General features: G+C 43.3%; 1 protein-coding gene across 1 annotated transcript in view; it reads left to right on the top strand.

Annotated features, from left to right (window-relative positions):
* Positions 1–215: 215 nt before the first annotated feature.
* The window catches only part of fhod1 (formin homology 2 domain containing 1), a 55478-nt gene continuing 44354 nt past the window's right edge, over positions 216–11339 (top strand). The window contains 2 exon segments of the mRNA XM_065952604.1: positions 216–497; positions 9450–9556. Coding sequence (XP_065808676.1) covers positions 333–497; positions 9450–9556 — 272 coding nt within the window. The 5' untranslated portion in view covers positions 216–332.

Below are 11339 nucleotides of genomic sequence, written 5' to 3'. Positions count from 1 at the left end.
TAATCCGTTTTTTTTTTGTTGTTGTTTTTTAATTGTTGTTATTCTTGTCTGTTACTTTTTAATGCTTTGTTTCTGCAATGTTCAGCACTTTGGATCAATCAATGTTGTGTTTAAAGTGCTATATAAATAAAGTTGATTTGATTTGACTTATTTTGAAAGGTACAACCGGATGTGCATGCATACACTCTAAGTAGCGTCACCGGTCTGCAGGCAAAGCAGCGGGGAAACCTGGAGCGGAGTTTCTTCATTTAAAAGTCTCCTCCAGTGCAGGACGCCTCCACACCGAGCCACACGGACACTTTCAGCCGCAGTTGAGTTGCGGTGACGCGGACATGGCCTCCATCGTTTGCCGGGTCCAGTACCTGGAGGACACGGATCCGTTTATCTGCACAAACTTCCCGGAACCCCGGAGACCTCCGACGGTGAACGTGGAGGAGAACCTGCCGCTCAGTGAGCAGATCGCCGGGATACACAAGCTGCTGGAGGCGCCTCTGAAGGTGGGTCACTCGCTACCTGGACTGCAGCACTCATCATGTTGGGTCACTTTCTAACTTTGGTGGACCGAAATGAATTAATCCCTCCTGCAGGGAAATCAAACTACAGGAGTAAAAATCCACAGGTGTGAGCAGGTCAAATACTCCACGCCAAACTCCGTTTAAAAATCAGCTGTTTTAATTCGTGCCTGGCTATGTGGCCATATAGAATATTTAAAGGTCTGTATTAATGTTTTGTAATTCATTAGTAAGGGAAACATCTAAATAAGTAGTAATATGACACTCAGCTGCTGTTTGTCACTGAATTTACTAGAATAATTGAGTCAGATTATCAGCAATATGCTTCTTACAAATAGTTTCTTGATTTATCTTTTAAAACTTAAAGTGGCGATTTCTTAAATGGAGTCTGGTACAAGGTTGTTTTCCTGCTTTTTAATTACTATATACATTTTGGTACACTTACATTTTTTTAACCCACTGATTTCTGTTTTAAAAGTGATTTCTGGAGTGATAAGGTTTAATGTCCTGGATTTAGGGAGGACTCAGTATTGTTAGAGAGCTGCAAAGACATCATTACTGTAGTGGAGCTTCTTCATCAGGGAAACACAAACCTTGTCCTAACCTTGAGTCTATGAGTTAGATCAGTCTCAATATTCACAAATGCACACAGAAGGATTCACAAATGTATTTCAATGCACACACAAACATATTTAATTCTATATAAATGTAAAATAAATCCACAGATGTATAATATACATATATATTTAAAACTATTTGTCATTTGTGATCCTCACTGCATTTGTGTGTGGGACTTTTGAGACTCCCCTGCCATGGTTAGATTCACAAATGCATTTTTTTCAGCAGGGAAATGTCTGTAGCCAATCAGATGTCTCCTTCCTATTCAGCCAATCACAGTAGGGTAGATTCAAGGGCACGTTTTAAGGTGATCACTTCAGCGTTGCATCTGCGCAGACAGCGATTAGCCTAGTTATCAGACAATCTGATGAAGTCATCTTTATTCTGACCAGCACAAATAGTCTCTGTGATTGTCGTACTGTATGGAAAGTTGTTTATGGTGTTGGGTATATCGACTGTTGCGTTGGTTTAACTGGTGTTGAATAAACTGGTGATATTCCGGCCGATGTGTTGGGGCCAAGGCTTTTGAAGGACCCATTGTTTACTATGTTGTTGTTTGTGCTGGTCAGATTAAAGATGACCTAATCAGATTGTCTGATAGCTAAACTAAAATGAGAATATTAGCCTTTATATCAATGCTATGTTTAGTTTGAAAGAATCTAAATACCAACAAAAGAGTGGAGAAGAACATACTGGAGAACAGAAAACAGTTTAATTATATGCACTGAGATCATAGTGGTGGCGTCCAGACGGTCTATGGTCATGCACTGGTCACAGGGATTAAATCTCACCATCCACTCTCACTACAGCTGGAGGTGAACTCTCCTGATGTTTTCCTTCAGCGTTCACTTGGGGGGGGGGGGGCTGGCAGGAGAAGCTGTAGAGCCTGAGTGAGCTCACCCTGAAAACTTCAGGAGTTTTTTAAAGGAGTTTTGTGCAGGAATGTAAGCACTATAAGACAGTCAAGTGAGGTCAAGTCCACGTTAATTTACACACAGCTTGACATTTTTGACATTTAAAAGAACCACAGTGGACCAAAGTGCTGCACAAGCCTCAAACACAATACATAACAAAACCACCAACGTGAGTAAAATGATCAATAAACCTGCAACCTGAATGTGAAGCTCCACTGGACTTAAAGAGGCATAGAGGGGGGTCTCAAACATGATTTAACTTTCAAGGGTCAACGCATCGATATGACACAAATTACAGTAATAAACTGTAAACTGAAGAGAGTAATGTAATGTCAGCAATCAGAGTTATTATTCCACCAGTGGTATGTATTGTGTCACACTGGTATCAAAGGGGTTCTCAGTGTCAGTCAGTACCAAGGTCTAAGTCTCAGTTGGTATCAGAAAGGAAAATTAGTAACAGAAAGCATCTCTAGTTTGAATGTTGTCGTGACTTAGTGAGGCCATAAAAATGGATCCCTCTGTTGCTCTTTGCCTCGTTTGTGTTCAAATTTCAGTATTCTCTTTTTTGAAGATTTATTTTTGGGCTTATTGGCAAGAACAGTGGATAGAGTCAGAAATCAGGGAGAGAGACAGTGAGGGAAGGACATGCAGGAAAGGAGCCACAGGTCGGATTCAAACCCGGGCCGCCTGCTTTAAAGACCACAGCCTCTGGATGTGGGACGCGTGAACTAATCACTAGGCAACGACTCCCCTTCAGTATTCTTTTAAACCTATACTTACTTACTCTTTAACCAAAATGTCTGTTCTTGTTGGACGATAGTCTCTCAAGTTGTCTGTATAGTCCCCGACCGATGTTTGTGGCCCGATATAGATACCGATATTTGAGAGACAAAATTCTGATAGCGATGTATTGGCCGAAGTCGTTCTTAGATCTATATTCGATCTTTAGAGATCGATTGATATAGATGTACACACTTGAGAAGAAGAATTTTAATTTAATTAAGTTTTTTTTTTTGTTGTTGTTGTTGAACTAAATCCTTTAGTGGCCAGAAAACATCAGTACACTGAAACACACATTTTTACTGAGAAACTAACAATTATGAATAAAAGTAAATAATAAAGTTAAAGATGATAGATCTAGTTATATCGGCACATATCTGAGATAAAAGTAGCCTATACCGATAGTCACTTGATTTGCTAATGTCAGACGATTCATCGGTTGGACTGTAGTTGTCAGACACTAAAAATAACAACCGGAGTCTGTCTGTGGCATAAACATGGACTTTTTTTGGACATACTGGTTAGTAGTATTTTCCCCCAGGATTGTGTCACAGCCATTACAGCCTGTTCCACTGCTGCCCACTTGATTCATTCAAAAGGTTTTTAACCTATTAGCCATTTAGACCCACTAATGTGCAAATCGAAGGCTAAACACTTCTGAGCTCACAGCTTTGCCTCTTCAACTTCAACTTCAAGTGTTAAGTGATGTTTCTGAATGAAAACTGGAGATTTAAAATGTGACTTTGTTGTATCTGTAGCTGTTCATAAAAGAAGAATGTGCTCTCTGGGTCAGTTTCCTGTCCACTGGGTGACTAATGATGCGTCTGTTTTTGTCCTGAGTGCAGTTTTCCAAATAGGAAGTGACACAGCAACATACTACAGAGGCGTGAGGTCACAGTTTCATATCATTCATATTTCACTGAGACTCATTCCATCGTTATCACAGAGGTTAAAGTACACTGACTGTTTGACGGTCTCAGTGAGTTTCTGTTTAAGAGGACGAGATCGTTACTCAACACGTGTGTTTTTTTCTTCTTCCTCGTATGGAAGCAGCAGTCTGCTTATCTCAGGGTGTCATGATACCAGAATTTCTAACTTCAGTGTGACCCTAGGAAACAACAAACACAGAAACAAACAATACCTGTTTCAGTACCACAGAGTGCCTATAGTACAAAGTCCTATAGGCACCAAAATCAGTGTAATTTCTAATTTTTGTCAAACTGTCCGATATATCGACACTTTACAATGTTTGAAAGCATTGAACATTAATGTCAATTGTCAAAACTAAACAAAAAATGACATGAAAACAACAGGAAAGAAACCACAGGTCGGATTTGAGCCCAGGCTGCTTGCTCTGAGGACTTCAGCCTCTGTAAATGGACTTGAGCTTGTATATTGTTTTTCTCGTCTTCTGACTACTCAAAGTGCTTTTTACACCGCAGGTCACACCTACACATTCACACACTGATGGTAGAGGCTGCTGAGTAAAGTATCCATCAGAAGTAACTAATCCTATTCATACACATTCATAAGTATGTGTCCTGGGACACATCAGACATGTGGCTGCAGGAGCTGGGGATCGAACCCATTCAGTTGAGAGACGACCCACCACTGAGCCATAGCTGGCGCCCAGAAAATCCTCGTAAACTATAACCAGTTTTCCTTCTTGACTGTCTTGCTCAAGGACACATCAGACATGTTGCTGCAGCAGCTGGGGATCGAACCCCTGACCTTCTGGTTGAGAGACGACCGACTGGTTGAGCCACAGCCGCCCTGTACATGGGGTGTTCAAAATAACCACAAGGCCACCAGCATCCCTTGTTTGATTTTCTTCTTCTATAATCATCTTGAAGTGTAATGTGGCTTTTTTTTAATCACCAAATATTGCAAGCAAACTTCTGCACGCTGTCTAAATAGCAAAAATAGATTGGCAACATTTTGGTTACCGTTGACAACATATTTTTGCATTTTAGCCAGTGACAATCCTCTGTTCTCTCCGGCTGTTTGTCAGAGAAAGAAACTTTTGCATCTTTATGAGACGCCAAATGGACTTAAAAAAAACATCTGTTACTTCCAGTATTTTGTTCTAAATGTGACTGAAGATCTGTATTTTATCCAGAGCTTTGGACCTTTTGGATATCTTTGATCATTATATATTAAATATTGGATATTGTATTGAAAAGGTTGGCAACCTTATTATCCTGAGTGGAACGTGACATCTTTATGCATTACTCAGATCTGCTCCAAAACATGCTTTATAACGTCCATCTTAGTTCCACAAAGGAGAGTAAAATCAGGCTGCTGCGAGGCGTTCGGAGCCACGCTGGAATCTCCAGGATCAGATAAAGAGCAGAGCGCTGGTCCCACTAGATTACATTCCTCCACTGACCCTCTAATTGTTCCCATCATGCCCCTGAGACTCGACCTGCAGGCTGAGATCCAACGAGGTGATTTAGACTCGCTTCTCCAGAATGAAGCCAAACATTTTAGGAATTTTTCTGCAGTGTTCCCTGGCTATTAAAAAAAATATATATATATGTTTTTCTCCCCACCTCCTTCCTCCCTTGATGTTGGGCTGTGTAGAGTGATTGTGGAGGAAAAGGGTGGGACCTGTAAACAGGAGATAAGCTGGATGGAGGGAAAGATGGACGGACGGATGCAATACTAACAGCATCGTGTTGATAAGAAGCTAACAGGCTTTTCCTTCCGCTCATGTGAAGGCAGCTCCTGCAGAAAAAAAGAGGAATTCATCTTAAAGACCCGTTATCAGCTCGTCCAACACAAAGATATGCCTAGCTCAGCACAGAGACCGCCTGTCACATTTGCAGTGAGTTCCATACTTTTGGGGGCATAAAAACGGAACCCTTGACAGTATCTGTATGGGACATTTAAGGGTTTGTAAAAGGAAAAGTAGCTAGCAAACAATCCTGCCAGATGATCTCCACATTCAGTATAAAAGATGCAGGTGAGGTCATGTGTTGGTGCTCTGCCACCTCGGGCTCCACAGTCGATATTTCCAGAGGAGTCTGAGCGGGAGGAGCTGCTGCTACTGCTGCTGCTGCAGGAAAAAAATGTGACTCTTCTGGTTCAGAGTCTGTTCAGCGGCTCACTTTCACCATCAGACCGGTTTTGTTTTTCTGCCCTTGAATCCAGCCTCCATACCTGACCGTGACTCATGGTTCAGCAGCTACAAGACGCAGCCACTGCCAGGCTATAAATAGACGGAAAACATGCAGATCTGAAGTCCTCAGTTCAATCAAACACCGACTCTGTTTACTGCCTAAAAAGAGAAACATCTAGCATGCTATCGTGTCTGGAGGAGAGTTCATGCAAAGAGAAGATGACGTGTTGCATGGATTAGATAATGAATACAATCAGAAGACAATCAGAATGTAAAAGCACAAAACCAGCAGAACTTAATTTCAGGAAAAGTTAGATAGTTGCAGAAAGTAAAAGACTTACGGAGGCTGTAGTCCTCCAAGCGGGTGGCCCGGGTTCAAATCCGACCTGTTGCTCTTTTCCTGCATCTCATTCCCCACTGTTTCTGTCCCTGATTTCCAACTCTACCCGCTGTCCTGTCTCTACAATAAAGGCCCAAAAATAAATCTTGAGAGATAAGAAACATTTTAGTCTTTAGAAATAAAGCATTAAGTTATTTTGTGATCTTCTGAGCCCGTTTAGAAGTTGAGGGGAATTTGACTTGAAAGCATCATCAGTGTTGGTTAGGACGGCTCACACTGGCCCTGTGTAGGGAGCCTATAGCTGTTGAAGTCATGTGTGGACGGACGTATTTTATCTTGTTTTTGCAAAGCTTGCACATTGCATGACTCGTGTCCAACTCCCGACTTCCTGGTGTTTGCAATAATCCAACCTGCTCCTGTAATCTTTGATCTCAGGTTTGCTGGTGATGCACAGAGTTTGTCATGCATGCTTGTTTGTTTTGAAATGAAACATGATATAGTGAGGCTTCTACTGTCGCCTATTGGCGCTGTGTCTTTCTAAACTGCCGCACCAGCATTTAGGGCCATTTACTGTAGATTCTCTTACATCTGCATTGATGAACGTATTGGGAAGAAGTATGTACCAATATATCGGCATTTCAATTTTTGGAGCAAAGCCCTAATGTGCTAGCACCGCACTCTTGTTGCTTGTTTGTCATCACATGATGAATTTTCCCCAAAATTTTATTGGTTTTTTTTGGTCGCCCTGGAACAGTTGATAGTGATAGGAATAGAAAAGTAGAACACAAGAGTCAATCAGATATTTGGATATCAATAGTATTTTTTTTGCAGTATTATAAAGGCGTTTCTAACACTGGCATTGGGATCAGAAAACTCCAAATGTAAGCTCATTTTGTTTTTTCATGATGGATCACTTTCCGGGCAAGGGTACCTCGGCTCAGCTTCAGAGATAGGTTGAGGAGCTCGGACGTCGGGAGGGAGATCCGGGTTGAGGCGCTCGGGCGTCGGGAGGGAGATCCGGGTTGAGGCGCTCGGGCGTCGGGAGGGAGACCCGGGTTGAGGCGCTCAGACGTCGGGAGGGAGATCCGGGTTGAGGCGCTCAGACGTCGGGAGGGAGATCCGGGTTGAGGCGCTCAGACGTCGGGAGGGAGATCCGGGTTGAGGCGCTCAGACGTCGGGAGGGAGATCCGGGTTGAGGCGCTCAGACGTCGGGAGGGAGATCCGGGTTGAGGCGCTCAGACGTCGGGAGGGAGACCCGGGTTGAGGCGCTCAGGCGTCGGGAGGGAGACCCGGGTTGAGGAGCTCGGGCGTCGGGAGGGAGATCCGGGTTGAGGAGCTCGGGCGTCGGGAGGGAGATCCGGGTTGAGGAGCTCGGGCGTCGGGAGGGAGATCCGGGTTGAGGCGCTCGGACGTCGGGAGGGAGATCCGGGATGAGGCGCTCAGATGTCGGGAGGGAGATCCGAGTAGAGCCGCTGCTCCAGCCAGTTGAGGTACCCCTCGGAGGAGACCTAGAGGTAGACCCAGAGCTCACCTGAGGGATTATAAAGCCCTCCTGGTCTGTGACATCCTTAGGATCCCCCAGGAGGAGCTGGAAAACATTGCTTGGGAGAGCAACGTCTGGGGCGACTTGCATAGCCTGCTGCCAGCGGATAGATAGATAACGAATTGTTGTTTCTACTATAGCCACTTTTTGTCTTTGTGCTATGTTTTCACTTAATTTTTTTTATTGGATCATTACTAATAATTTCATTATTTTTAAGTGATATGCCTCCCAGACTGTCACCAAATATGCATGAATGTTAATGTTAGAAAGCCAGCAGGCAAAAGTTCAGTGTTGGTTTTTGGCCTAAAAACGCATAGCATGGAATTGTTCCATAGAAGACATTAGCTAAGGATGTCTACTAGTTCCATCTCGGCCATAGATGTTTTAAATATTATCACGGCAACAAGGCTTATTTTTTAACGTCTGTAAAGCTCTTTGTAACTCATCAAGAAAAGAGCAGTAAAAAGCCGGTTGTTTGTTTGTTATTGTCATGACAACAAATACAAAGTACAGCTGAGACTGTAGAAGTTCTGCTGTTATTTGGTCATGATCCAAAGTATTTCAGCTAACAGTAATCTGATGATGGGGGCCGCTGGTTTAGCTCAGTTGGTAGAGCTGGCAGCCCTACTCTCTCTCCCCATATTTCCTGCAAAAAGCCCCAAAAAATCAATTTACAAAAAATGTATAATCTGATGATGGTGATATGTGATGTCTCAGGAACACGACCGATCAGTCGAGCCCAAAGTCAACGACAGACAATGACGTCCACTTTGAACCTTGATTCTGGTTGGCTAAAAAGCAACGTCCAATATTCATAATTGTGTAAATTAAAGCCAACGTGAACTTTAATACGGGTTTAAGATGTCAGGACTTCCTCTTCCTGCTCTGATTCTGAACCAGTCAGAACTTGAGAAGCTGCTCCACACCGATCGTTGCGTCTGCCGTTTCTGTCTGGTCTTCAGAACGATGTCAATAAAAAGGAAAAAGAACCTGATTGTCATTTTGATTATTTGAAGCTGATTTGCTGTTTCCTGCCTCACTGTGTCAAACATGCAGCGCTGCATCTCTGAACAACAGAGCGGCTGTTCTGCTCAGCAGGTTGTAAATGATCTCCATTCATAAAGGCGTGTAGTTGTATTCACCTGTATGAATGGAAAAGCTGGTAACTGGGCCGCTCCTGTGAGACACAATAACAATGTGGGTGTGTTTGCTCGACATAAACGGAACATCTTATTAGCATAACACAAGAAATATGTCATTGTGTCTTAATTGTTTTAACTTCCTTTCTTTTAGGTCTTGGTTGTTTTTATTGAAAATGTTTCTGCAGGTTTCCCTTTCATATTTCTAATGACACGTTTTTACTGAATGATTCATGATCCAGACGATGAATAGCCGAGGAAACATTTCATACAGTACAGCGCCCAGCTAATGAGCTGCTGACGTACAAATGGAGTTTAATAAATGGAGTTGACCTCATTAGAAGAACAGGTTCTGTGGGTTTTGTTTGTGTGACAGCAGCTGCTGCAGGATCTGTTTATACTGGCACTAATCCTGACCTGATGCATGAAGACGCATGTTATCATTTAAATATTAACGTGTGTTGTTTTTTTCTGTGTCTCAGCTGGAGGAGTGCACCCTTCAACTGGCTCCACATGGAAACTATTTGGACCTGGACTCGTCGATGGCCGAGCAGAGAGACGAGCTGGAGAGCTTCTATGAAGACATAGCGTAAGAGCCTTAACCTTCACTCGACCTGTCTGTGTTCACTCTCTGGGCCTTTCCCAAGTCGCTCCCTCCACACTCACACTCCGTCTGACGTCACGCCCACGGCTGAGTGACGCACCTGTTGTTTACGTGGAGGGTATAGATTGTAAAAATGTGTATTAAAATCATTCTAACCATGATTTTGTGTCACCATAAGGAACAATGAAAAATCTTACACCTGTTTAGTAAGTGAGCGTCGGTACAGACTCGCTGTTGGAGCGAACGATCCACTGAATTTACCCTCTGAGAGTTTGAACGACACTCAATGTGGCCGACCCTCCAACTCAAAGGAGACTGTGTAGGAAGTGGTTTGAGAAAGGCTCTCTGTCTCACCTGTCATGGCCATCCAGTGTGTCCAGTTCAGCCCAGTGTGTCCAGTTCAGCCCAGTGTGTCCAGTTCAGCCCAGTGTGTCCAGTTCAGCCCAGTGTGACCAGTTCAGCCCAGTGTGTCCAGTTCAGCCCAGTGTGTCCAGTTCAGCCCGGTGTGTCCAGTTCAGCCCGGTGTGTCCAGTTCAGCCCGGTGTGTCCAGTTCAGCCCAGTGTGTCCAGTTCAGCCCGGTGTGTCCAGTTCAGCCCAGTGTGTCCAGTTCCATCCTGTTTGTTTAAAGTGAAATTCCACCCATCATCCATTACTTAAAACCTCAGAAGCTGTGATCATCTGCTGTGAAGGAGGTGTTGGTCAAGTTTTAATGGTAGAAAATGGCCGTTGTCAACAGACTGTTGTCATAGAGACAGGACGGACGTGTAGCCCTTTTCTTCTCAGCGCACAAACGCTTCATGCAAACACTCCCGAGCGCACATTCAGCGCTTTTCTGCCCGGAAAAACGCTAGGTGGATACGAGGCTTATGTAAAACTTCTATCTTTAATATATCCAAAACACATGAGTTATAAACCCCCTCATACCGTTTTTATCAATAGATAAGTGAGTTAATCTGTTTTCTTGAACGAGGCTGTAAACATGTTAATGTCTGATTTTTTTTGAATGGGTGTGTATGTGACTTCTTGGGCTTCTGAAGCCAGCCTCTAGTGGACACTTGATGAACTGCAGGATTTTGCACTTCAGCATTGGCTTCATTTTTCTACACCAGAAAATGCCGCCTGCTGTGTGTGTGTGCATTTAAAGGGGACATGTATCCCACTTTTCATCCAGGACTTAAACTAACTATTGAGAACAAAAGTTTATTCGGGAAATGTTTCCTGGATAGTAAATCCAGTAAGCACGTTTTTCATAGACTCCTACTCAATCTGTCTTCTTTTTGCAGTCAGTGAAGTCGCCCCCTGCTGGCCTTCAGAAGTACTGGCGGTTGAAGGTCATTTTCTGAGCAGGAGGATATGTAGTATGTCTGTGGGTAAAAAATAAGAAACGGTCTTGTCTAAAATTCACTTGATTTCTTCCATCATCAACATGAACTCAAATATTTCCAACATCAAAGTGAGCGATATCAGGGTCATGATCTTTTCCTTTTAGGGGAATAAATATCAAAACATTCACAGAGGTTATCCTGAAGCAGCTCGCTCCTCTTCTCTTTACGATGACTGAAACAGAGGCAGAAATATTTCTTACTCCGTCTTTGCTATATTTGCATCAGACAAACACGACTCCTGTGGGAACAGAAGTATTCACGTCAGTCTGAGCTCCTTAAACTGACAGTCAGCTGACCGCCAGGAAACCAGAACTAAAATGATGGACTGCAGCTCAGCCCGGCTTTCTGCTTCATTTATCTTTAACTTAATGTTCAGTTGAAG

Source organism: Labrus bergylta, chromosome 3, assembly GCF_963930695.1.
Source record: "Labrus bergylta chromosome 3, fLabBer1.1, whole genome shotgun sequence".
Lineage (NCBI taxonomy): Eukaryota > Metazoa > Chordata > Actinopteri > Labriformes > Labridae > Labrus > Labrus bergylta.
The sequence above is the reverse complement of the archived record's forward strand: the minus strand, read 5'-3'. Positions and strand labels throughout refer to the sequence as shown.